Source organism: Adelges cooleyi, unplaced genomic scaffold (genome assembly GCF_023614345.1).
Source record: "Adelges cooleyi isolate 19-005CV unplaced genomic scaffold, UGA_ACOO_1.1 ACOO_flye_CR_arks_rails_tigmint_CR_PRNA_30, whole genome shotgun sequence".
Taxonomy (NCBI): domain Eukaryota; kingdom Metazoa; phylum Arthropoda; class Insecta; order Hemiptera; family Adelgidae; genus Adelges; species Adelges cooleyi.
The window spans coordinates 4,734,001-4,761,863 of record NW_026095971.1 but is presented as its reverse complement, the minus strand read 5'-3'; the positions used below and the strand labels follow the sequence as shown (position 1 = coordinate 4,761,863).

Sequence of the window (27,863 nt, the reverse complement as noted above, 5' to 3'; positions counted from 1 at the left end):
TAGAGATAACATTCACAAAACGCAGCGATGCTATCAAATCAATTTATATAAGTTGATTAGTTATAATAAAACGTTCATTAGTGTTGGTCGGTTTAGTATTTTCCTTCAAAACCTATTTTAATGATATAGTACCGAAATAATATATTTATTCTATATTATCATTTGTTGGACCTTAATATTTAAAATAGTTTAAGTTAGTGACAACAAACTTAGGCTATTTAAGCCTACTCTATAATGAAGGTATTGATTTTACTTTCGGTGCTTTTCGTTGGAGTTTGTGCTGGACCTTGTGGAAATAAAGTTACAGGAAAATGTGGTTACGAGGTAAAATTTTAGAAAATAAATTATTATAATTACTTTTTATTTACCTAAAAAGGCTTATAAAAAACATAATATTTTTTATTTAAACGCATCTTCACTAATATTTAAGTAATCAAATATAAAAAAAGAAAATTAATATGAGATAATTTGTAATTAGTTTCGTTAAACAACACAAAAAAAATGTTTAATTATAAAATGATTTACATTAATTTAATTACTAATTAGTTTGTAAATTATGTATTTTTATGGTATTATTTGCGATACACAAACACAACTGTTTTTATAGTTATTTAATTCAAAGTGGTATGATCGATAAATATGAAGTTATCTTATACTCTAAGTAAATGTTGCTATAAGCAATTATTAACTATTTGTATTATGATAAAATATGTGACATAGGTCATGACATTATAATTTATATGCCTAATGATTCAAAAAATTATACTAAAATTATAGCAAACAAAATAATATGTACATTACGCCAACCTCTTCCATTAGGATATTTTAATATTTGTATATGCCAAAAACTTAGCATGAAATTCGAATAACTCTCAAGACAATTTAAAATATTTGCGTGACAATTGCTTCACAAAAAAATAAGTTAACAAAAACAAGTTGAAAAATTAGTACTAATTAGTTGATATTAGTAAACAAATGTTTAAGTTAGTCATGAGAGTTACAATAATACAGGAATGCTATTCAAATTTTAATTAAAATTCAGGACATACATTTATTGTTGTAATCAACAGCTACATACTGTTTTAAATTAAAAATGTAATGTGTATTATTTTTAGTCTTGTCATCCAGTCAAAGATGGGTATCTAAACGTCCATTTTGTTCCTCATTCTCACGATGATGTCGGTTGGCTGAAAACTGTAGACCAATACTATTATGGAAGTAATGAAATGTTTTTATATACTAACCGTGATTTAGTTTTATTTAAAAACCTCTAAAACGCATTAGATTTTGTTCATTAATTTTAGATTCCTTCTTTGCAATCATATACCTATAAAAATTAAAAATGTATGGTTGACTTAACTAATGATTACAGAAATTGTTTTTAAATCCACAAACTGGCAACAGTATTAACCTAACAGTAAATAATTTGTTTTCAGGCGAGGATTCTATACAAACGGCGGCCGTGCAATTTATATTAGACTCAGTTGTTGAAGCTCTGTCAAAAAATCCAGATCGAAGGTATGATATAATACATGATATTCACCAGCATTAATTTAAAATATCGTATTTTTTTTAGATTTATTTATGTGGAAACCGCATTTTTTTGGAAATGGTGGGAAAAACAAAACGAAGAAACCCAAGCGACGGTTAAAGATTTAGTATCGTCTGGCCGCTTAGAGTTTATCGGTGGAGCTTGGAGCATGAACGATGAGGCAAATGCTAACTACATTTCCATTATAGACCAATTCACCTGGGGTTTGAGGTTAGTTTATGCATCATTTTGTATCTATTTTCTTATTATAGTACTTATTTTTTTCATTACGCTGACGAACCAAAAAATGTTCATAAACCCTTTACCTAGAATGGATGGAAACTTTTAATTTCACATTTTCCTGCAAACATGTATGACTATTAAGATCTAAAAATTAAACCGAAGGTTATCTAGAATGAGGCTATAACATTTACGATTTCCTTAAAAATCTTTAGTCAAGCTTTTTTTTTGTTGATCGTAGTCAATTTCTAGGTTGCTCTGTGTGGGTGAAACAAGTCAACAGGTATTTGAAAATATTTTTATTATATTGTTAATTATGATATATGGGTAATTATGGTAATACATCATTATAGACAATTCAATGCTTTTATCGATATTTGTATTTCTATCATTGCAGATTCGCTTTAAAGTGTTTATTTAAAAGTGATTTTATCACTTTCAGTTTTAATAAGTCATATATACCTGTGACTTCCTCCGCTCCATTATTATGCTTCGTTCCCACTATATTTTATTTCATTACGTTTAAATTTTAAATGCTATTTTGTTTAGTATCAATAAACAAAGTCATTTAAGACAGTTAAATAACAAGTATTTAAGGGTTTCCAATAAAAAATCGTATGTTATTTTTACTATAGTACAACATTTTAAAATCATAAAAATATAGTTCATGTAATATGGCTTTAGGTTGATATTTACTGCGGATCTAATATCTAAAAAAGTAATTTTTACGGGGTCTTAATATCCGCTCACCAACAGTTACAATTTACATCGTCAGCACTCTGCAGTAAACTATAAAAACATCTTGACCATTGGAGACCACTAAAAACCTAGTTATTTTCTCCACTCCACCGAAAAAAAATTGAATCATGGATATGTTTTTGTGGGTCCTAGTAGTGCATATTCGTTATTAATCTTCTAATAGTGTTACTATAGGTAATATAACATTATGTTAAAACGCGCTCCGCTACCGTCGTCGATCACCAGGGACTCAATGTAAAGTTTGCTATACGATAATTATATAAAACGCAATGTACACGTGTGTTTTATAGTACCACATATTTATTGTTTAATAAATAAATCTTTATCTTTATGTCAGTGACACGAAATTTAACACGCAAATTTCAGAATGACCCCCAAAATAATAACATATCCATAATAATAGTTTATTAAATTTATAATTGATAAATGGTAGAACGGTTGAACAGCACCGGTGTGAATTGTATCTGCAAATGAACAGTAAAAACGATGAAAATAAAAGAGCAACTCTCAAAAGAGTTGATAGATAATTTTCTCCTTCATCATTTTTCATACTTTACTTTTAAAGTAAACAAAATTTACATTGTATTTAATCAATTTCTTGTAAATAACGGGAATAACAGCAAAATTATGTACGAGTATATATATTATAAATATACATACATAAATTTATGAAGTATTTATTGAGTATTTCCAAATAGATAGATAAACTGGTTTATTTAAACGCCAAATTTCTAAAATATAACGATAAAGCAAGTCCACTACGTCTAGGCACTTATCAATAGTTTGGAAAGTTGAAAAGCTAATTTCGTAATATTGACATTTAGATTATAAAAAACATGGTATTTGAACAAAATAAAATTGTTATTTGATACTATACGTAGATTTTTACGTGTGTTGTGTTATACAATCATAGCTAATATTATTGTGTATTATTGATCAGTTTAGTACAAAAATTAATTATTTTTCAATTTCTTCTTGGCGGTTTATTTTTTAACGTTAGTTGTTCTAATGTACAATACTGGTAAACCTTTAATCCTTAAAATTAAATAGCGATCTACAATATTAAATAAATTTGACTCGTGCTATGAAATTAGTTAGAAAGAGATTGAGTTATTTTTTTAAAAAATCCAGGTAAGTGCAAATTGTTGGCTATAAACAAGAGAGAGTGAAGATAGGTGAATGCAAACATTTTGTTAACTTGTATGGGACAGAAAGTTATTGTTAATAGAGTAAAACAAGTAAATTAAATAACACACATTATAAAACTTGCAAAAGCAAATTTAAAAAACAGTTACCTTGAAATAAACCCGACCTGACTTGAATAAAAACCTCGATCCAGCTCATAAAATACAACTGAGCAAATAAAAAAAATTAAAATAAAAAATATGTATAAGATGAACGAGGAGTACTGAAAAAAACAATTTTTAGGTTAGGATAAGTTAGATCTTTATGAGAAGAGAAATGGAATAAAGAACCCCACTGGAGTGAATTAAGATTTAAGATTTTTATTCAAATTAGGAATTAAATCAAACTAAATTTTTTTTTTTGCTTTAATGGTATTGAATTAAAAATATTATTTATTCTGCTTTTAATAATAATTATTGTTATGTAATTATTTTTAAAGTATAAACAACCAATGCTGAATTTACTTAGTTTCTTGTTTGTATTTCTAAGAAGTACGTAAAAAAACACAAAAACAATGACGCTAATGGTTTATATATATATATATTATATTATTTTATTATTATATTATATTATATATTGTTTTATAAATATATATATATATATAAAACAACACTATAATACAATACTTTTATTATCTTTACTCTTATGAAAGACTGTGTGAAATGTGAATGCGTTATTTACTTTAACCGAATCAACAAACCCAAAGAATAATATTATATATTATGGCAAAAATAATGATTAAGTGATTAATATTTTTTAATACTTATAAAAATGTTTCATAGAAAATGATCAATAAGCGTTTAATAAATTGAACGAGGAAAATAATATTTATTAAGAATAAAAAAAACATGTGAACTTTGATAGACATACATTTAACACTCAGCCGAAATCAAAGATATCAAATTCTCAACTTTTAAAAGACGATATCAACATGTTTTGTATTTTCAGAAAACTAAACGATACGTTTGGCGAGTGTGGTAGGCCGCATATCGGATGGCAAATTGATCCGTTTGGTCATACCAGACAAATGGCTACGATTTTCTCTCAGCTTGGCTATGATGGTCTTTTCTTTGGTCGTCTTGACAATGAAGAAAAAACACAAAGGCTAGAAAATAAAACCGCTGAAATGATTTGGCAATCAAGCCCAAATCTAGGTAGGTACAACTTATATCGCACGAAGAGTGTGAATATTAATTAGATACACATTAATTTCTGTACTATTATAACACGAACTATAAAAAAATGTCTATTTTACAACTAATAAACCTTTAAACAAGTTAAATTTAGTCAATAAAAGTAATAAATAAGTAGCAGTATCTGTTTTCTAAATTCAGAAGTGAATCTATTCAAATTATAAAATTGTGTAAAAATCAATTCGATTATTTTTCAATACTTAGTAAATGTTTACCTCCATATCCTAAAAGTAGTATGAACTATGTTTTTAATTCCACAAATATGCAGACAAATTTTTTTTTTAAATGTTACAGTTTGAGCTTTTAATTTTTATCAATCTGTTAATTTGTTCATGACGTTGTAAAGATGAAATTTAAAATTCAAACACTAACATTTTTAAGAAAAAGTTTTCTACAAATTTATGGAATTAAAAGCATGTTACCATTTGAAAAAACAAGGTCCATAATTCTTTTCGTACAAGGGAAAAAAATGAAGAAAAACAATTTTATAATATATATTTTATATTTTACTTTTTTTTCATATAGTAAAATATGTGCTTAAAAGAATAGGAAACAAATTATTTTCAAAATATTATTTTACGAGAAAAAGAGTGTATTACGTCTGATAGATCACCTGTAAATATATTAAGTAGTCATTAAAGACTTGGATTTTTCGTTTATTTAATATAGTTTTTTTATAATTAATAATAATAAACGTTACTGAAATTTTAGTTATTAAACTCACTTTGATTTAAATGAGGTTTTTTTATTATTTTCAGGCAGGTCAGCTGATCTTTTCACACACGTTCTGTACAACCAATATAGTGCACCAAAGGGTTATTGTTTCGACATCTTATGTGGCATGGACCCAATAGTTGACGATGAAATGAGTCCTCAGTACAACGTAGATTGGAAGGTAACAAATTAGTAATCTAATTAAATTACATTTAAAACTCAAATTATAATATTGTACCTATCTACTAAAAGTATACCTATATAAATATATATTAACTTTAGGCTAAAGGACTGATTGATTTCATTCAAAACCAATCTAGACATTACAAAACCGATAATATCATATTGACTATGGGCGAAGATTTTCACTACACTGCTGCCGGAATAAATTTCTATAGTATGGATAAAATAATTAAGTTAGTATTTAAAAAAAAACATATTATCTATAACACATTTATTCCAATGATTTGGTAGTAAGATGTTTATAATGTGTTATATTATAGTGAACCACAAAATTACTATGTTTCTTAAAAACGTTTGGGAAAGACGTAGACATTTGAGTGATTTCATATTATAAAGGGTTTTTACTACAGTTGAAACCTTAAAAAAAATCATAACCATTGATAAAGTACATTATAATATATATTATTATATTAAATAATTCCAAGTAGCTTTTGTAAAAAAAACTCATCACATGTGTTATAATTACAATTTATATATTAGCATGTTAATCACATAGTATATTATTATGTTGAATAGTTTTATAAATTCAAAACAATCTTAATAAACGAATTTTATACATAAAAATAATGTTTTTTTTTGTGTATATTTTTTAATACACGCAAATTAACTTCGTGAAAAAAATATTTTAAATAATGCGGTCCTGGACAAATTATACATTTTTTTGTATTGGCCTAATTCTAATTTGTACTATTAACAGATACATAAATTCGAAACAATCGTCCGGAAGTAAAATTAACGCTATCTATTCAACGCCGTCGTGTTACCTAAAAGCTGTAAACGACCGTAAAGAAACGTTTTCTACTAAAAGTGATGATTTCTTGCCTTACAAAAGTGACAAACATTCGTACTGGACCGGATACTTTACCTCAAGGCCAACACAAAAGTATTACGAACGAAAGGGTAACAATATTCTACAGGTAGTTACAACTTAAAGTGTAATAACATACGTAGTACCATTAATAATTTAAAGTCTCTATAATTCATAAAGCATTAGCTTTTCCATTTTAATTTATATTACCATCACAAAAAGATGTGTTGTCAAAACATATTTTGTCCCAACTTTCTCGATGAATAGGTATACTTGATAAAATTCTTAAATTAATATATTTAAGGTATTTATAACCATAATTTTATTTGTTTAATAAAATCATCGTGTATACTACGAAATCATCATAAACCAATCAATATCGATACATTTAATAACATTGTTTTGTACATTAGACGTGTAAGCAACTCGCAGTGCAAAGTATGGAGGGATTAAAATACGAATCAAAAATCACACCTCTTCGCGAAGCAATGGGCGTAATGCAGCACCACGACGCCATAACTGGCACGGCTAAACAGCATGTGGCGAACGATTATGCCAGAATACTAACCGAGGCGATATCAAAATGTGAAGAAGCATCGTCTGCTGTTTTATTGTAAAGATTAAACGATCAACATTAACAAACGAAAATAATTAAACATTCGTGTTTGTTCTATTCAGGGAAATTAGCGGTTTTATAAAATCGAATTACACAACTTGTCCATTGATGAACATCAGCGCGTGTGCCGTTTCTGAACAAAGTGACCAATTTGTGGTGACTATATACAATCCACTTAGCAGACCGATAACTGAATTTGCACGTCTGCCCATTTCCGATAATGACTCGTACGACGTAATAGATCCTCAGAAAAAAAAACTCATTACACAAATAGTGCCTATACCGGAATCGGTTATTAACTTACCTGGTAGAAATTCATCCGCCACAGCCGAACTCATATTTGAAGCCACTGATTTGCCTCCGCTGGGTTACAAAGCTTTTATCGTCCGTAAAGACCATACCAAACAAAATCAAAATAGAATACACACTCAACAGACTCAACCAGAGATTGATTCTGTAGACATAGGTGATAAGGTAAGATAAGGTTCGAAATTCTAGAGTGAACTTTGAAAAATGTAAGTAGTGAGAACCCGAATTGTATAGGTAACTTTTTCAAATGTTTACAGTCAAGCAAAATGCAAATCATATGTTTAGTTTTCTACAATATCACTTTCGAAAATATAACAAACGCAGATTGAAAAAGGTTTCACTTTTCAATACTGTATAATAAAAACCTTGTACTAGAAAAAAAGTTATTTGAACCCTTCCTTTTTGGTTCTTACTTTTTGGTTCACTTCAATTATAAATAAATCAGCCCAGTAATTTCGTTTAATTTAATAAAATAAATATGCTTTAAGCGTTTCGGTTTAAAAATCAACACCAAAGATTCGAGTCGATATGAAATGTATGTAGACGGTGTAGCAGTTCCATTACTTCAAAACTTCCTGTACTACAAGAGCATGGCAGGAGATAACAGAAAAGCTATCAATAGAGCATCTGGAGCATATATATTCAGACCGAACGGAACGGCATTGCCTATTTGCGACCACAGCAACGAGTCTAAAATATTCAAAGGTTAATTTTATAAAGCACAATATAAACTTTAAAAATATTTTATAGCTATATATTGACAATCATCAATAAATAAAAAACATTTCATTATAGGGCCTTTAGTAGAAGAAATACATACAACTTGTAATAATTGGACGAGTCAAGTAATTAGAAAGTATAAAGGAGAAGATCATTTCGAATTTGAATGGCTCGTTGGACCTATACCGAACAAGTTAGTTAATTTCTGAAACACATTTTAAATTTTCAATTTTCAAATTAATTAAATAATAGCTAATCGAACATTTATAGTGATGGAATTGGAAAAGAAGTTGTATCCCGATTTAAAATTCCACAATATCATAACGACAACACATTCTATACGGATTCAAACGGCCGGGAAATGTTGAAACGAGTTTTGAACTATAGAAGTTCGTTCGATTTAAAAGAAAACGTAGAAAACATATCCGGCAATTATTATCCAATAAATTCGCAAATAATGCTAACAGATGGTCGAACTCAGTTAGCCGTTCTTAACGATAGAGCTCAAGGTGGGTCAAGTCTCGACGATGGGGAACTTGAACTTATGGTATGTATATATAATACTATATATTTATGTATAAATAATCATATTGTGTGCATTTACATATTATTATCCTTTATAAAGTCCCAGTTAATTTATTATCCGTTTATTTAGGTGCACAGGCGATTGTTTCACGACGATGCGTTTGGTGTCGATGAAGCGTTAAATGAGCGAGCCTTTGGAACGGGATTAATAGCGAGAGGCCAACATTATTTAACCTTTGGTTCAGTCGATAAACAATACGCTGTTCAAAGATTATTGGCACAAAGAAAACTTATCAAACCTCAGTACTTTATGTCAATAAATAATTCCGACATCACCTTCAACGAACTTATTGATAATACAGTTATGCAGGTAATACATATTATTATAAGACTGGCCATTCTCTCTAGTTTCACTTAATATTTAATTAGCGTTTAGCCCACAATTTTAATATTGTTTAACTATACTTAAATGTAAAAAGCAAACTGGTCACAAAAACTAAACTTAACATTGGTTTTGTCAAATTTCTTTTAGTATTCTGGTATGCGAAATCCACTGCCAAATAATGTAAAATTACTCACGTTAGAACCGTGGAAAGAAGGAACTATACTGCTCAGATTGGAGCACATATTTGAGTTTAACGAAGACAAAAATTTATCGAAATCAGTTGTTGTAAATATTCAGGTATGATTTACACTAATAACTTTGTCACAAAATGACAAATATTAATATAGAAACATGGCATAAATAAAAATAATATTACATGAACTTTACACTCGTTTTTTAAATCACAAAACTAATTAAATAATATAAAGCCACGCTTCTATATTGACTTTTAGTTACTGTTACTGTGACAAATGAAACATGTATTAACTTTATGATAATGCATAACGCATGTTTGCGTTAAGTCGACTATTTGAAAAATATTTAATGTTATTTTATGTAACTTGTAACTACAATATTTTTTCAGGATGTATTTCTGAATTTCCATATTATATCGCTTAAAGAAACTACTTTGGGAGCCAATCAGTGGCTTTCGGAAAATATTAGACTCTCTTGGAAATCTGATGATAAATCGACGCCAAGCAGTGACCAGATTGATAAAAACACTTTTACAGAAATCGATCCCAAACACATTTTATTAACTCCAATGCAAATAAGAACATTTGTGGCTGAAATAATAGCAACGCCTTAACACTAATGCCGCTGTTAAAATAAATAATATTTATAATCATATTATTGTTTTATATCAAATGAATTAAACACATTATTCTAGCTTAGTCTCTATAAAATAACGCTGTTTTTTCTTACAATATACTGTTTAATTTAACTAGAAATATATTTTATTTAATACATACTTAATACATACTTTAAAACCACATAAAACCCGACCAGATAAACCAAATATAATATTTTAAAAACTAAACTGGATTAGAAACGAATACAAAACACAAGCTGCACATGCTAGTTCAACAATCCATGTACTTTACCTTTTTAATATTTAAGAAGGTATTTAACTAGTAACAGGACAGCAAAAAGCCTCATATTAATCCTATAATTATATTGAACATTTTCATATATGTACTACATCGTCATTCATGAAATTAATATAATGTTTTATACTTTACATTATTCAAATGCAATTATGTACGTCAAACAAATATTAATTAAATTAAATATTTGCCATGTTGCATAAGACAATACCATGGCGTGTATCATAATCAGCAATGTACTCCTATTTCAGGAAGAGAATGCCCGGGTTCTGATCTTACACAGATGTGTGTTCATTGATTAGATATACTTAAATGTACACATATAATTAAATTATTATGTTGCGATTTTAGCTTATAGACATATGATTTATTTTGGAACAAAAATAATCGAAAAAATCAATATCGTATGTATTTTGTTTTTTGAAATCAAAGATATTGTTTTTTAAAAATCATTATAAATACATTTAAAAGAGAGTAAACACACATTCAAAGTAAATATCTATATACAACACGTGTGTGGGGCTCTGCTTCCAGTGAAGTAGCCTGATTCCTAAGGGGATAGGAAGCGGGCGGTTTTTAAGGGGTTTTATACAGACAATATTTAAGTAAAAAGTAGTTTTAATAAATTTCGATCATGTCAATTTATTTTCAGGATAATTTGTAATAAAAGCTCCAGGGTATACTTTTTAACGTATACAATTTCTGCTACTGGTAAAAGCCATTTTGTTCTTACAAGAAACTTATTTAGACCTATAAGCCTGACAAAATTACCCCTACTTAGAATAATCGGATTTTAGTTCTGTAAAAATATTTTATCTCATCGCCCTTTTAACCAGACTATTATGGAAGTTAATTTTGAATAACTGTTTTGTTTATATAAAAAAAAACAATAATGGGAATACTAAAAATTTGGAAAAATTAAGTAATTCAAACAGGATTTAAACATAATGTTGATTGAAATATCAAAAATGGATTTCCACAATAACCTAGAAAAAAGGCCGATAAACTCAAATATTTTTACAAAATTAAAATCAGACCATATTAAGTAGGCATCATTTTGCAGACTATTAGGTCTAAACGTCCAAAGTCCGACTGCTTTAAATACCCTTAATCTAATTATTAGCCAAGCTTTATTAGCCAGGCTTTAAAGTTCAAACGTTTGAACCGTTTGTCTAATATCTTGCAAGTTGTCGAGTTGTATAGCAGCTGTACTTGTGCTCAACTTCACCTAAACAGTTGAGAAGGTATTTTTTTTAAAACTATTGTTTTAAATTGTAAACGTATAAGCGGTGCTACACACAAGAACGACAACCGATTTAATGGGGAATTCCTGCCGTCAACAGAGGTACCCTTGTCGTAGTTTATGCTTTATACCATCCGCCCGTCCATAAACTATGTCGCATAAAATTGGTTGCCGTAGTTGTGGGGTGTATAGCATGTTTTAAAAACATGTTGAAACTGAATCACCGATAACATAAAAAAAGACAAAGTACTTTGGACGTTAAGTACACTAGTTTGATAATAACATATTTTTTTAATTTTGGTAGCATAATAACAGTGATAATACATCAATATCTTCAAGAAAAAATTCGACATTTTGTCCTGTGATACATTTTAATTTTCAACTATCGATTGCTCTGACAATTTGTATTAAACCTTTTATTATGACGCTGATTAAGACAGTTTGTGTCATAAGAAACAAGGGGTTAAAACAATATTATATAAATCCGTGGACTCAATACATTTATACTAATAAAAACAAAACATTTCACCAAAGTTCTGAACAGAGTTATACTGAATACCTTAATACTATCTATTTATTAATTTATTTTGGCGCCCGAGAGGCTTCCGCTTATGTACAAAGAAGTGAAAAATAAAAATACGTATTTTTATTCTTAATTATATTAGAATATAAATAATTGTGCAATAGTTTTACTGAAATCATAAACCTTAACAACAAATCATACTATTTACAGTTTGGAATCGGATCCTAAAGATTCCTCTCGTGACTTCCCGAATCTACTATTACCTAACCCTATTGTGGTGGTGTTAAAAAAAATAAACAAAAAAAGCTATACTTCAGAAAATATTTGTTCATGATTCACGAATAATTGTCGTTAAAACAAAAATGTCTACCTACTTTAGTTTATGTACTAAATGTAGTTTATTTTTACGCATTGTCATATTTTATATTTTAAGTACATTATTAATATTTGATATTAGAGTATTAAGGAAAAATTCAATATTTACTGAATTAGGTCATGGAACAATATGACGTACCCTCATGGAATAGAACAACCTGCACATGACGGACGTCCATTACTGTCACGTGTAGCATGTAGGTATATATAGGTACATATATATATGTATTATTATTAGTTATTACTACATGAACTTACAGCATACGCTTTACATTGGCTCGGTGAGTCAAAACGCGACAGCGGCCAAGGGTTGAAAAAATCGAATTACACTGAGGAACCGGATTTCATACACTACCCTTCGGTGCTGGTAACTGGCGCGGTCGGCAGCGACCGTACACAAAATGCAGGAAGTGGTCAAGGTCGGAAAAAATCACAGCTGCAGCGGCTTTTGAAGAGTGTAAATTGCAATTTGACGGAAAAGAAAAAGAGGTGAAGTGTTTCGAACAGAAGGCGACGAGCGAGGGTTAGGCGCGAAGCTGGGGGACGGTAGAATCATAAATATATATTCTCGGTGTCTGTGCGCCACCCGTGGCAAGCAAATACCCTTCATTCGCAACGGCGACAGTGTTCATTGTGCATTCCGGACAAACAGGTGCAATAAGCACTTTTTCGATTTGACAATCGGAACTCGATTGGTTGTTAAGTACGGTGTTTCTAATACAATTTATATACGTATTCGCATCCGGTTTGGGTAGTGTACGGTTTCTCCAAATGTTTTATTTTAGCTGTACTTGACGGTTATTTGTGTGCATCGTTTAACTGTAATAAGGCGTTAAAAATACATAATACATCGGATCCGGGTATACGCATCCAAATTACAAATTATTACATCGAATCCGGGCGAAAATAACTCCAAAGTACAAAAAACGAGAGCCAAAAATGCGTGCGAGAAAAAAGTGTTGATGAATATTACTTGTTTAATAGGTACGCAATCTTTGGTTTTGTAAAAATAATATATTTTAGTTACGATAGCTAATTAATTATTAGTCCACGACGTTGTTAATCTAAATAAAGTTCTATCTACAACAGGTTACAAATTACAATAATTACTATTAGTATCTTCATATCATATATTTTTAAATGCTTATAAAATGTGAATGTCTTCAACCTATCACTTTTTCGTTGAAATGCGGATAAAACTTTTGACGTTCAGGTTTTTATTTGATCGATTTACCAAATATAATACAGTTAATAATAACTCACAGAATGAAAAAAACAAAATATCTTAAATTTTATATTGAAGTGTGAAACTTGTAAAATATAAGGACTCTATACCAAGTTACTTAGCCACGCATACATGTTCAGTGCTCACAAATTTGGTAATAGTCACTCGGGCTTATACGAGAGTACACAAAAACAATTACATTCAGTTACATAGCTTGTCCGAAAATTGTAAAACCATAAGCTAGAAATTACCTACCTAGTAAGTACCACTAAAAATTAGTTAGTGAAGGAACTGAATTAGATGTAAAAGCTACAGAAAAATGAAAAAAATACATCAAAACTATTATCCCAATGCCTAATATTTAAATTGTTTTTTTTTTTAATGAATATAATATAGATAAGTCAAACCTTCTTGAAAATGTTTATACTATTGCTTTTATTACCTCTTACCCTACACTCTATACGCCAGTTAATTAAATACATAATTAATTTTCAATAACTATCAAGTCGAATTTTTATCTGTAACAATAATTCAATAGTGTCCTTATAATCGTTATCCTATAACTGCAGAAAATTATAGAATATAAAAATTACCTCTAATGACTCTAAGAAGTGTTCATAATTAGTAATTACTGAAGTTAGAGATCAATTAATTCAGCATAAAACAATTATTCTATACAAAAATCGTGTAGTTATGTGTAAGGCTACAGTTAACACCCTATTTAGTATCCACCCTATTTATTAGGTTGTCCATTATTTTAGCTTAGGTCAAAAAGTTATGCCTCCATGTTTTTGTTGCTTCTATCCGATGAAAAAAAAATATATGCAAATGTCATTACTGTAGTCAGTAGTTCCATACTTACAGTCAAAGTTTTGCATTTGAATAACATAGGGTTTTAATGACTTTTTGTTTGTTGATTTGTACAAGAGTGAAAAAAAATCGGACGGTAAAAAAACCTGTTGTCCCATTTATCACATTTATTGGTGGGAAAAAATGCGTTTTGTAGTATCTTTGTAGGTACTAGTCCGATTTTACTGTTTGTTCCACCAAAATATAGATCATTTATCAATTATCCATAAACATTTTCCCACGAAAAAACCGTTTTTGATCAAATGAACTTAACAGGTAGTTGCACAGGATCCTTTAATTAAAAAGACCGACAATGAGTAAAATAAATTGTAAATCATTACAATAAGTTATAGAATAAAGGTATTCGTTTTTTTATATGCTTTGCAATACTATTAAATTTAAGAATAATTGTATTGAATTGAATTATAAAGATTTAAATGAACCAACATTTTTTTGTAAGAGACAAACTACAAGAATATACACTTCAGTATTCACACTCCAGAAGTCATTAAGAAAAAACAATCATTTGAAAAAAAAACGTAATATTCTTTAAGGAAAATCGATACTACAAAGTTTCAAAAACAGTGTTCATGATTTAAATATAATGTAAACTTGCTGTTTTCAACACATCATATAATAACATAGTACATATAATTTAAAAAAGTCAGTACAATGAAGTTGGGGCATAATGGGACGGAGCATTTTGGGGAGGTGGGGTCACAGGTCTACAGAAATTATTATAACTGAAAGCGATAAAATCATCTTCAAATAAGCGCCTGGATGCTTATTTATATAATAAATACGGATGTTTAATTTTTACATGTAGGCTCAATCAGGTATACGATATACATAACTTTAGTTTTGGGTCCAGGTTTTATTAATAACCGATTCATATAAACCACTTTAGTATCGATGGAAGTTTTATCATACATATTATTTTAAAGCATAATTTTTTCAGACTCTTTAACTTTTAATATTTACTATGTCGAGGTTCTAAATTTCAAGGGGTATAAGTATAAAGAAAAAAATGTATGATGTATTACTTGGCTTATAAGCTTTTCATATATAAACTTGCTAACATAATAAATGTTCTATTCTAAAATCAAACATTTCTAAACAAAAAAAGCATTTTTAGTTATTTATGAAGTACCTTTAAAGATACCTATAAAAAAATGTTTTGTTGTTAAGTATATGACGGAATTTAAAGTACCTCATACTTTGAAAACGTACTCGTGTAAAACATCACAATATACTTTTTATAATACCAACAAATTACATTATTGCTTGTTGAGTTGAGATTTCAGTAACAATAATTATTAGTTTGTATTGTATTTCAGTTATTCGGATTCCACATAATGCATTGTATTTAATAGTGAACTCCGTCAACAACCGCTTCTACGCATGACATTTTTCCAATGTTAAGATTTGAAAAAAATATTAATATCGTATTATTTGTTTTACATAATAACTTGAAAATGTATAAAAGTAAACATGTGATGCGATGATATACAGTACAACTTACAGTTAAAAAAACTGTGCGAAAAATATAAAACGAGAACCCTGGCGATGAAAGACTTTCAAAATATTGACATTCCAATTAATATGGCCATTATATTATAGTTTTAATAAAACTCACGCACAAATGTACATAAATTAAATTTTTTAATTAAAATGTTTGTATTTGTCGTTATTTATTGAAAAAGTTAAAAATTTTATACTTATTAGATATTATTTTAGTATAAAAAGGTTACATAAAAAACATTTAGTGAAGACCTTATACGTTTTCGATATTTCAGGTCTGAATCGGTAACATATTATTAAAAGCTACTAAACAAATATGTTTCTTTTTCATTTGATCGTTTTATTTAATAACTGTATTTTTTTGATACAGTTCTTTTGGTATCTAAGAGAAAAAAGACAAAATATTAATCGCATACATTTTTTTCTAGAATGTCTATAACACCTATGATTCAATAAATAATAAATTACGTCTGGTTAAAATGTCAATTATATAAAAATCAAAATATTAAATATTATCTCAGTACCTTTACAACTTTTCATCGAAGTTGAATCCATGTGTGTAAGCTTAAGAACCAAAGGTCTAAAAACCTAGTTGTCACGAAAGTTTTATATTGGACTACATATTTTAATACAGGGTAAACTAATCTCCATAAATGTACATAGTGGTCTTGTTTTCAAAACTTAGCGGATGAATAGTTACGGGTTAAACGTTATTCCAGGTCATTGATCGTTAAAAAGACTTTAATTTCATTCGACAACTTTAGTAAAGGCTTATCAACAATATTATTTGGTCGGGGCTGATGTATTTATTATGTTAGTTTATAGAAAAGGTTTTAACTAGTGGCGTAGATAGGATTTTAGGGTTGTATGGAGGGGGTACAATGATCAATAAAAACTTTAATATTGAAAACATTTTCTTGTGACGTAACAATAGTTTGACTTACAAAATTGTGTAAATTACTGATTTTATAATAGTTACACTGAATAAGACGGAGTTCTCTTGTCCCCTGTAAATACACCACTAATTTTAATATAGGTACGTTTTATTACAGCATAGTTTTGAGGAAGAAATCCGGAACAACATTTGTAGTTACACAAAGGGTATTATGTTATTAAAAATAATTATACTGGTATTTAATTTTGTTTAGTGTTATGATAAAAGATGATGTAGCAGATAAAATGAGCTGGATAACCACAGAAAACGAAACGACACAATGTCAAGCAACATGTCAATATCATATAAGATTTGTATAAACGAAGTATGTACTGACTCTCAACTATTTAGTAAGTTAAGTTGTATGTATATGTACATACTATATGTAATGTAGTCACTAGTAAGTGTATTAAGTTTGGGGTATGTTAAATTTACACTATAAGATTTCATTTTTAAAAAAGCTAAATAACTGTCATCTTATAACGATTTGTAATGAAAGAAAAAATGTCCAGACCCGATCTAGGGTTTACAGTTAATTATGCAAGTCGTTTTCTTGCAAAACTGACTAGTGCACATTGGCAAATGGTCAAGCGTATAATTTATTATGTTAAACATGCATAAGATTATGTTTCTTTTTTTGATGTTTTGTTTGTTTTACAAATTTGATGATAAAAAACCATCTCCAACTCCATCCCCATATTTCATCGATAAAGTTCAGCGTGACGCACATATTTTCTTGTTGACCCCAAGCCAAAAGACACATCCATGACAAAATTATGTTTTTGAAAACATAATATTATTTTCCTTTTCTTTTTAAGAATAATTTTTTCACTGCGAAATCGATCGGATGCTGAGAAGAGCTGATAAGAATACACTTTTAAATAATGACAAAGTTTTTGTAAAAATTGTTTGAATTTCTTGAGGTTGTTACAAACTGCCTGTAGGCGTATAGGGTTCAACAGCTGTGGCATAAGAAAACATATCTAGAGGAATTGATCTAAATAAATCTCCACAGAAAACTAATATTGACGCAAACTGATAATTCAGTAATGGTGTTATTAATAAAGCCTAGACATTGTAGTTGTCAACTTCTCTAACTTTGTTATGAAATAATTTGATCCACTCAAGTCCTAAGGTCCAATTTTATAAATTATTTAAAGTTCTGCGAATAAACTATTATAGTATATACATTTATCCTATTGTTCGTATTTTTTAAAATTAATTTATTTTCATAATTTATTTTTACAAATACTAGTTAATTTCTTTGTTTGTTTGGGGCGGATTATTTTAAAATATTTATATACAAGTAAAAAACAATAACTCAACATTTTATGATATTTTGAAATGTTAATTTTACACCTTACTCTGCTGTCTGCATTGTAATGGAGGGGAAAACGTTGTTCCATGGAAAGAGCTTATGACCTAGACTAAAGGTAATATAAAACACATTACAGTTTTGACGTATGGATAATTATTTTTCACAGGATTTCAGAATAAATTAATACCATATTATATGATTTATAGTAATAAATTTATTATTTTCTGAGAAAGAAATGCTTTTTGCTATTTTTTTTGCGTATTACATGAAACTATTAAACGACTACAATACTTTCAAAGTCTAGTTAATGTAAAAAAAAGTCCAATGCTACTCCCGACCGCAGCTAAACGTGAATACAAATGTTTTACTTATAAGTTATAACACAGAAAATACAATATTGTCCACACAATGAGTGAATAAAAATATCAAAATAGTCTAAAATATCTGCTGTTGTATAATATATATGTTAAATATATATGTTTCAGAATAAAAGATGTTATGATGCAGACAACAATGAATTGGCTAGTCCGATGACATATTTCTCCTATGGAATTTTGTTAACTGTAATAGGAATTGTGGGATTACTTGGAAACGGTTTGGTACTATTCGTGTTTACCAGGTAATAACAATTTATCTCCTAACATAGCAATAAAATTGTATTATCTATTATATTATAATTTATTATAACCAATAATTAAAATAATCGTTTTGATAATTTTAGACCGACATATTGAGGCCACAATATATTACATTAGTTTTTTTTAATGGCAAAACCATCAAAAGTGACAGTATTGGTATGAATTTTTATATCAGCGATTTTTTGTACATCCCTCAGTCAAACTTTACTAGATTAGGCATGTTTTAAAGTTAATCTTTTTATTAGGTGTTAATATAAACTATTTTTTTTAAAAAAAGGACGATTATTATTATTGTTGGTTTTGTTTTACACAAAAATTACAAAAACTGTCACCCAATCTAATCTAACTAAAAACTACTTTTTAAATTTGCTACATATATTTTGAAAAATTGTTTTCTGTAATAAAATACCGATGTTTGATGTTTAATTATTAATTATTTTCAGGGTAAGACGATTAAGAGGTCCTTTTTCTTCATTTGTTTTAAATCTTGCGTCGGCCGACTTTGCAACTTCTATATTACATTTCATGCCCGCAGTGTCATCTTTTAAGCAAAAATGGGTTTTCGACGATTTTGGTAAGTATGATATTAGAAGTAAAATACGGAATTTAATTAAAAAAGTTACATAATATATCATAATTTTATAAAATATGTACACAATAAAATACAATTTTTGTAGTCACTCTATATGCAATATGCATATTAAATATTGTATAAATATTGTATTATTTATACAATATTTAATATGAATAAAAAAAAAAAAATCATTAATTTATAAAAACACAAAATATAAGTATTTACTACCTTTTCAAAAAGGCAAAAAATGCTAGAATTTTGTTCGTGCATTTCTAACTTCTAATTTGTTTTTCTTTCAAAATTCCAATTCACTCCATTATTTACGATAAAAGGGATATAAAATCAATACAAAAAAAATAAGCTTAAACTTGAATCTGAACATAAATAAACAATGTCATTGGCATACCTGCATAAAATAACTAGTTAAGAATTTTAAACAAATATTAGATTCTTATGGTACAATAATATATACTAGTTATATAATAATATGTACAAATTGGTTAAAATTAAATTCCTAAATGTTGAAACATTATCTATGCGGTCTATATTAGGGCGTTCCTTAGCCATATGAGAAAAAAAAATAATGATATATTTTTGGTCTCACTCCCTAAATCGATGTGTATACATATAAAAATGTATATAGACTCTATATAAATCATCAAAAAACAATAAAACTATTATTAATAATTGTTATTAAATAACTGGTATACTATATTTTAAGGGTGTAATATATACGCATTCGGAGTTGGTCAATTTGGCTTAGTGTCAATAGTTACTCTTTCTACTATTGCCGTTGAAAGATATATGGTGATAACAGCAAAACCAGTTTCAGGATCTTGGAAGCTGACTCGTCAAGGTGCGAACAAGGTACAAAAAAATACTTTTTAATTTATTTATTATTCTCGTGCAACGTTTTATTTATTTAACTGTGTTTACTGTTTTATTGTAAACCGATCGGCGGTCATATTTTTCTAACATATGATTATACATTATAATCATTTGCATGCAAGTTGCAAGTTACCTGTAGTACTATTTTAACTCAAATCCAACAATGTATAAAATGGTATATAGCTTTCCTGTCCCAGGCGCTGATATCGAAAACACAGTCTGACTATAGATTCTTGTTAAGTTACCTACTGGATAAAGGGTAAAAAGGGCAAGTTATTATTGGTTTACATAAAAGGATAAAGAAATCGATTTCTAGATAACGGTCTATTCAATAAACAGAAGCTAAATAATACTATAATTATACTGTTAAACTGCGTTATTGTTTATTAATTTAGTTGTGTGTTAAAAGCAATAAAAGAACAATAATTTGACTCTCTCTCCATTTTAAAAGTGATAAAAAACGTTACAACGACGGAGATAAAAATTATAATTATGACGTACAAATTAATTGTTGTTAATGGACTTTGCATCAAAATTAATGAGAAGCTTTAAAAGATCCATCCAATTTCGATTTAAAATGTAACACACAAGTATTTGTAAAAAGAAACTTTTAAAATAACTTAATCCAGGGTACGAAACAGTTACTATACTTTTTCAAATAGTTCTAGTTTAACTGTTTCACAAGAACATTTATTAAATTAACTTTTTGATAAAAGTCTAACAAAAACTTTTATTAAAATAACTTTTTGATAAAAGATCAAGAAGTGTCACTAAAGTTCACAAAAGTTCTGATAATAGAAGTTCTTACTAGAACATATAAAATATAAGTTCTCACATAAAAGTATTTACATGCAAGCTGATCAGTAGGTATCGCCAGTGCCGTATTTTGGACAACATTTTAGAGGGTACTTCATTTTTTTGTACAACCCAGTGTCTGTAATTTCTGTATTATACTGTTTTTCGTAGATTTTTTTTCACTCTCAACTAAGTGCCCCCCTTCTATTTCAATGCCGACCACTTACATCTTACTTATGGTAGTAAATATTTATAATATAATTTGAAATTAAAGATTTTTTTTACTCGCTATATTTGATTTAAAGAATGTTATCTATTCTGTGTTCAAAGTCTATAAACTCCCTGCAAAATACGTCTAGACGAGTGTGGTTAGTCCAATATCAGTCATTTTTATATTGTAGATATCCGTTTAATCAGTAAAAAAAAGCTTTGGTAAAATGTAAAGATGAACAATTTTGATTTAATAACACATTTAGATGGCCGACACAATAAACGCGGAGAGAAATTTTCAAATTTTCATCAATTTCAAATGAGTATAACTTTTAAATGTATGAATAAAAATGCAATTTTTGTTCACTAAATCTTTTTTAAAAACTATTCTAAATAAAATGGCTATCTTGAAAATAAAAACAAAAACGTAACAAAAAAAAAATTATTTAAAAAATTAAAACAGTGAAGTGCAATAAAAACCGTGGTGCTTATAGCGTAAATGAGTATAAATTATTAAAAAAAAAATCTTAAAAATATTCTATAGAACAAAAGATATTTCATTTGTCAAATCTTCGTGGACCACCCTGTATATTCTATGCATTTTTTTTTATGACAAAACGAAATTAAATTATAAAGTCAAGACGTCTTTTTTTTAAATTTAATTCTTACAGAACATGGTCGGTCTCGACAAAATATTGTTTTATAGTTGATACAATATTTCATTGTAAATAATTAATATTGTAAGCATAACATTACCTGAATACAAATATTTTGTTTTAAATATTTTATGATGATTATAGATAATTTGACAACTTTAATGATGAAAACGTTTATTATAAAAAACTAAAAAGTTATTGGAAGAACTTTTATTATAAATGTTCTTAAAATTGAGTTCTCATAAGAAAGTTCGTTTTGAGACTTTTATAAAAGTGCGCAGTTATTTTGGAACCCTGACTTAAACATTAATTATGAAAAACTATTGTAAACCATTTGTTCTATTTATAATTTTTAAGGTCTGTATGGTAGTTTGGATATACTGCCTAATGATAACGGTTCCTCCACTTTTCGGTTGGTCTGAGTACGTACTGGAAGGTTTTAATACATCATGCTCGTGGAACTACACTGACAAAACGCTTTGGAATCGTATTTTTTATATTTACATGTTAGTTCTCGGATTTATTATTCCAGTCTCTATCATTACGTATTGTTACATATTCATCATCGTATCTATTTTGGACCATAACAAAGAAATGGCAGATTGTAACAGCAACATTAGAGCAATGGGTACAGGTAAGATAACTAAAAATAAATAAATAAATCACTTAATTTTTTACTCAACAATTATTCATCTATAATAAATATACTTATTTTAAAAATGTAATAATTCATAATGTATGTGTAAAAGTTTTAATATTCATATTTAATTTATAAAGATATAATATATAAATATATATATATACAGATACAAAAAAGATAATATACAAAATCTGAAAACTGTATAAACTACAAAAAACTATTTCAGATAGCTTGGATTGTAGGCTGGCATTGAATGTTGCTAGACGAGATCAAGCAGTTCCAATTCGATCTGCTTTCAGAACGTCATACATCATTTTAGTCCTTATTGCGTTGTTTATGATCTCTTGGACGCCATACGCTGTTGTCACAGCAATAGGACAATTTGGTGATCAACAACTCATAACACCCTGGATTTCTGCGTTACCAGCATTATGCGCTAAGGTATGTCTAAATGTCTATACTATTTAGGTCTGTTATGTAATAACTCATTTAAATCGTTGTCTTATTTTATTCGATCAATAAGTACGGTATTATAAATTTAAGTACTAAATTATATAATTTAATGAATATAATAATAATAAAATTGAATAATAATTAGGTACCTAATACGTATTTAAGGAATGATAGCAATAATGTGTTTGGACGAGGAAATAAAATACAAATTATGTTGTTTTATTAATAAAAACTACTAAATAGCTCTGGATGGAAAAAAATATCATTTTTTAGTGAAATACATTGTTATATAAATCACATTACAAACTTTCTACAAAATTATGCTAATTTAATATTTAGTCTTCAATAAATGTCAAAGACTCGAATCGATGTCAAAAAGTAACTACATAGAGGTTACTTTTTGACATAAACATGTCTTTTGGCTAGGTTCTACAACAATTTGTGCAAGCCAAGAGACATGTTCATTATCTAATTTATTTTCCACTAGAAAGATATATTTTTTTTCTCATTATATCGGTATCAAATAAATTGCTTACCTATGTAAAAAACGTCAAGACTTTTTGAAATGACTAAAGAGAAAGCGGTTACATTCTTGATAAATATGGTTAAGAGTAGACAAAAGACAACATTTAACACCAAAGATATAAACACATTCCTTGACTTTTAAAGTTGTACAAATTCGTCACTAAACTTAGAGTAACGCTTATGCATGAAATCGTTTAACTTGAAACAAAGAAATGGGCCAAACGCTCAATAACTTCAAAAATAATTCCTAGATATTTGATAAAAAGAAAATAATAACAACTGGAAAGTAGTTGATTAAAAATCTTTTTCAACCATTTCAAGTTGTTATCATTCAATCTTTTAAATTTCAACTTATAATACTGAAGTCTAAAATATCACTCGCTACTCATTTTTTTGTAATAAATTTCCTTCTAATCAATTTTAATTGCGTTTTATACAGGGTGATTCTTTGGTCACAGACCAGTCAATATCACACTGGGTTTAAATAATAATTGAATTTTATAATGTAAAGTGCCATTTTTTTATAATTTTGGAAAAAAATTTTAATAATTACGAGTAACCGTGAGCATGTTATGCTAATTTATAACAATTTCAAATTTCAATTTCAAACGACTAGGCGTATACAGCTAAAAATTACATTACACGATGGAGGTGCTACGTCAAAAAGTGTACGGCTAAAATGATCACAACAAATAATAATTATAAACTCGTCAGTATTATAATTAGTAGGTATAAGATTAAGGGTAATCTTATAGCAGAATACAGTGCTGTCAAGAAACAAATTAATAATTATTAATTTAGCCTGTAATCAAAAAACAGTACATGATATTATAGATTTACTTTCAGAGGTTCTGAAAAAAAATTAAGGTATCAAATTTTGATTTATTTTGGCGGAAAACGGCTATGGTGATAACGGTCGAGGGTCGTTTGGGCGGAAAACGGAAACGGCCACAATGTTAAACAACTTTAATTATAGTTTTAGCTTCAACGCGGAGCTGAGAAAGTATTGATTTTTGACAATGGTATAGTCTTATTTTTTGTGTCTGGACCCACGATGTTTCCTACACCATTGAACCGATTTCTCCAAACAAATTATTTTACGTTTATGATCTTTGTTTAGTTTACAAACGAAAATAACGAAAATACCAAAAAAAGATAATCCCTAAACCCTTCTAATCTATCCCGTAATTTCTCAACTGAACGTGACATGTAATTTTTCTTTAGTCATACTTGCGAATTATTGGTAATTTAAGAATTTCTAATAATTTTTATATTACAAATATCATCTTTAATTAATGACCTTTTCTAAGCTTAAAATTAAATGGTTTTTCTAGGCGTCGGTTGTGTATAATCCGATCATATACGGTCTAACACACCCACATTTCCGGTCGTCGGTCCGACAGTTTATTTCCGGATGCACGACGATAGGCCAAAGCCATGCAGATTTATGTCCTCCTCCTGTACGCAACAACAGACTGACCGCCAATTGCCTAAACAAATTTGCTCTATTCTCAGATCCTCTGGACAACAAATCTAACGTTATCGAATTGAAGTGCGTGCGGCATCGTATAGCCAAACCAAACAAAGATTCTATATACTTGGACTACTATAGTGAGCCCGACTGCCGGTTAGTGCTAAGCAAAATTTCCGGTCAAAAAAGAAAATTATTTTTACAAGTTTTTATTAATTTAATATAATATATCTACTACAGTAGTTTAACGCTGACTATGGAACCCGATAAAGGATCGACGATCATACAAATCGATAAAGTTCCATTCAAAGTAGTCTCATCAACGGTCAGAAGTATAAGCATTAACGCAAAGATCAGCTCATGTGAGTAACATAAATATATTTTAAAATACCTATTTTGTACTTCTCTTTTACCTATTACATTCATTATTATTATTTTTTTTTTAAATACAGAACCAATGAGGGGGAACTGTTTTTCACATGACTTCCCCTTATTAGCCGTCATCGTTTATTCACATATGTATATATATATATAAATACTGTTTTTTTGTAAGAACCTTTACCCCTGCGAGCGGGGGGCTCACATTTACATTACTACATTCATTATTATCATTACATTTATGTCTCTTAAGTCCTATCCTCCTCGAAACATGCTCGAATCATCCAAATCTAGATTTGTTTTATTTTATTTGTTAATAAGATCTACTATATCCCTATTAAACTAATTTTTAAACTCATTTTCCTTAGACTCATACTCATTAAATATTACACTTCCATTTTATTTATTTTGGTGTCTAAATCCAAATATCGCTGGCCTAAAAACTGTTCTTTATTATTTACTCTCGAGTTATTTTTATTATTCAAAAATATAGTTTAAAAAAACTAAAAACACGCTTAAATAGTAAAAAAACTAAAAAGTAGAAAATAATTTTCAATATAGAAATCAATTAATAAAAATTTTCAATATAGAAATCAATTAATAAAAAATAAATAGTATTATTGTGAAAAAAGCGTGGGGTGCTACATATATTAGTTCTTGAAAAGCGCCCCACACTTTTTTCACAATAATACTATTTATTTTTTATTAATTGATTTCTATATTGAAAATTATTTTCTACTTTTTAGATTTTTTACTATTTAAGCGTGTTTTTAGTTTTCTTAAACTATATTTTTTTATTTTCCACTTTTTAGTTCGATGTGCTTTAAAATCGTGTTTTTTAATTCTAGTACATACGTGTCTCTATTACTTGAAAACTTCAGGTAAACAACAATGAATACACGCATGTACGTTCGGTTGCCTATCTCTTTTAGTTACATAGTTACATACAAACATACATACAAGTGAAGCTAATATAAGCGTGTTAAAAATCATTAAGGGTTTAACGTCAAAGAGACGTATCATTCCACTTATTCACCCATTTTTTTTTTTATGCTCTGTGTACTTTTTCAAAACTACACATTTATTGGCCTTTCCTTAATATCGTAATATATTTTTTTTTCATTCCACTATATAAATCTATCCACTATTTACGCTGTACTTTATTTTTGAAAAAAATACTAAGCTTTTAAAAACAATTTTTAGTAGAGTCGCAAGATAGCAGTAAAACTGTTGTTATGACTTCAGTCCCAGTTACACCGACCAATGACAACGAGTTGAATGAAAACCAAAAAGATTGAGAGACAAAAACATATCTGTCAGATCAATTATTGAAATTCGAATTTTAATTTATTAGTTTCATAACAAAGAATTAAACTCAATCAATAGCGTATAATTCTAAAAAAAAACTATTTAGTAGTTCATGCTCCAATATTTTTTTAACTATTTAGTAATTCCAAAAGGGAAAAATGAATTACATTGTATAATTATTATAAGTATTCAAATAACATACAATTGTTTATTGATATAGCTCGTTTATGTGGTAATAGTAAGTGGCAAAATTAAGTTACTCGTATGTATTTTTAAGGATCAAGCATAACGCACAAATGTCATAAGTGAATTTTTAACATTTTTACAAGCAAAAAGTTTGAAAATTCATAATACCATACCGTTATAATACATAGATAATTTCATACAACTTTTATTTTCCAAAAATATGCGCTTACGACATTTGTGCACTGCTACACCATCGATATTATTTATTTTATTTTTTAGCTATTACTCGCACTTACAATTATGTAATTATAATAGTATTATCGAATCATTTAAGATAACCCAGTGAACTGTTGTATAGGTTTTTATTTGTATTTAGCCAGTTTATAGGGAGTGCACAATTAAAAGTATAATGGTATATTATTTATTGACTATGAAATAAATTCTATTATATTTAAATTTGTTGAGTTATTAAAAAAAAAAAAAATTTCCTAAAATAATCGCTGGGAATAAACAAGTATAGTGCAATAAAAACTAAGTTATTAATTGGTAATAGCCTGTATAAGGTATATAGTTTTACGGTTACTCATATATTTACAAATTGGCTTTGCCTAATAGCTAATTTTTAAAAATAGGTGTAACAGTAAACCATGTAAATATTTCAAAATGTTTTCCAGTCGTACATAGACTGTACGTATTAACATAATATTACATAGAATTTTACATTTAACAAGTTTTTCTGCATCCATTTACATATTTTTGTATTTATTTTGCTATATTAAGTAGAATATTAAAATTTTGGAACATAGAATATAAATATTT

General features: G+C 28.2%; 2 protein-coding genes across 4 annotated transcripts; both read left to right on the top strand.

The window, feature by feature from the left end:
• Positions 1-73: 73 nt before the first annotated feature.
• On the top strand, positions 74-10,164 carry LOC126838035 (lysosomal alpha-mannosidase-like). The gene is made up of 16 exons (XM_050572121.1): positions 74-324; positions 1,116-1,218; positions 1,437-1,518; positions 1,577-1,762; positions 4,664-4,869; positions 5,667-5,803; positions 5,905-6,038; positions 6,563-6,782; positions 7,087-7,286; positions 7,352-7,763; positions 8,087-8,303; positions 8,394-8,511; positions 8,589-8,865; positions 8,974-9,213; positions 9,376-9,525; positions 9,812-10,164. The coding sequence occupies exons 1-16, from the start codon at positions 235-237 to the stop codon at positions 10,034-10,036; spliced, it is 2,997 nt and encodes a 998-aa protein (XP_050428078.1). The 5' UTR covers positions 74-234; the 3' UTR covers positions 10,037-10,164.
• A 2,959-nt stretch (positions 10,165-13,123) lies between these two features.
• LOC126838094 (rhodopsin, GQ-coupled-like) lies at positions 13,124-27,427 on the top strand. Of its 3 annotated transcripts, none has more exons than XM_050572213.1 (10): positions 13,124-13,459; positions 17,219-17,329; positions 18,808-18,941; positions 19,404-19,534; positions 20,256-20,401; positions 22,441-22,717; positions 22,950-23,164; positions 25,036-25,328; positions 25,413-25,534; positions 26,754-27,427. In XM_050572213.1, exons 2-10 carry the CDS (start codon positions 17,285-17,287, stop codon positions 26,846-26,848), a joined length of 1,458 nt encoding a protein of 485 aa, XP_050428170.1. In that variant the 5' UTR covers positions 13,124-13,459; positions 17,219-17,284; the 3' UTR covers positions 26,849-27,427. The 3 variants fall into 3 exon arrangements, with proteins under 3 accessions (XP_050428170.1, XP_050428172.1, XP_050428171.1); XM_050572215.1 differs by having other exon boundaries at positions 26,757-26,852; XM_050572214.1 differs by lacking the exon at positions 17,219-17,329.
• Positions 27,428-27,863: the final 436 nt, after the last annotated feature.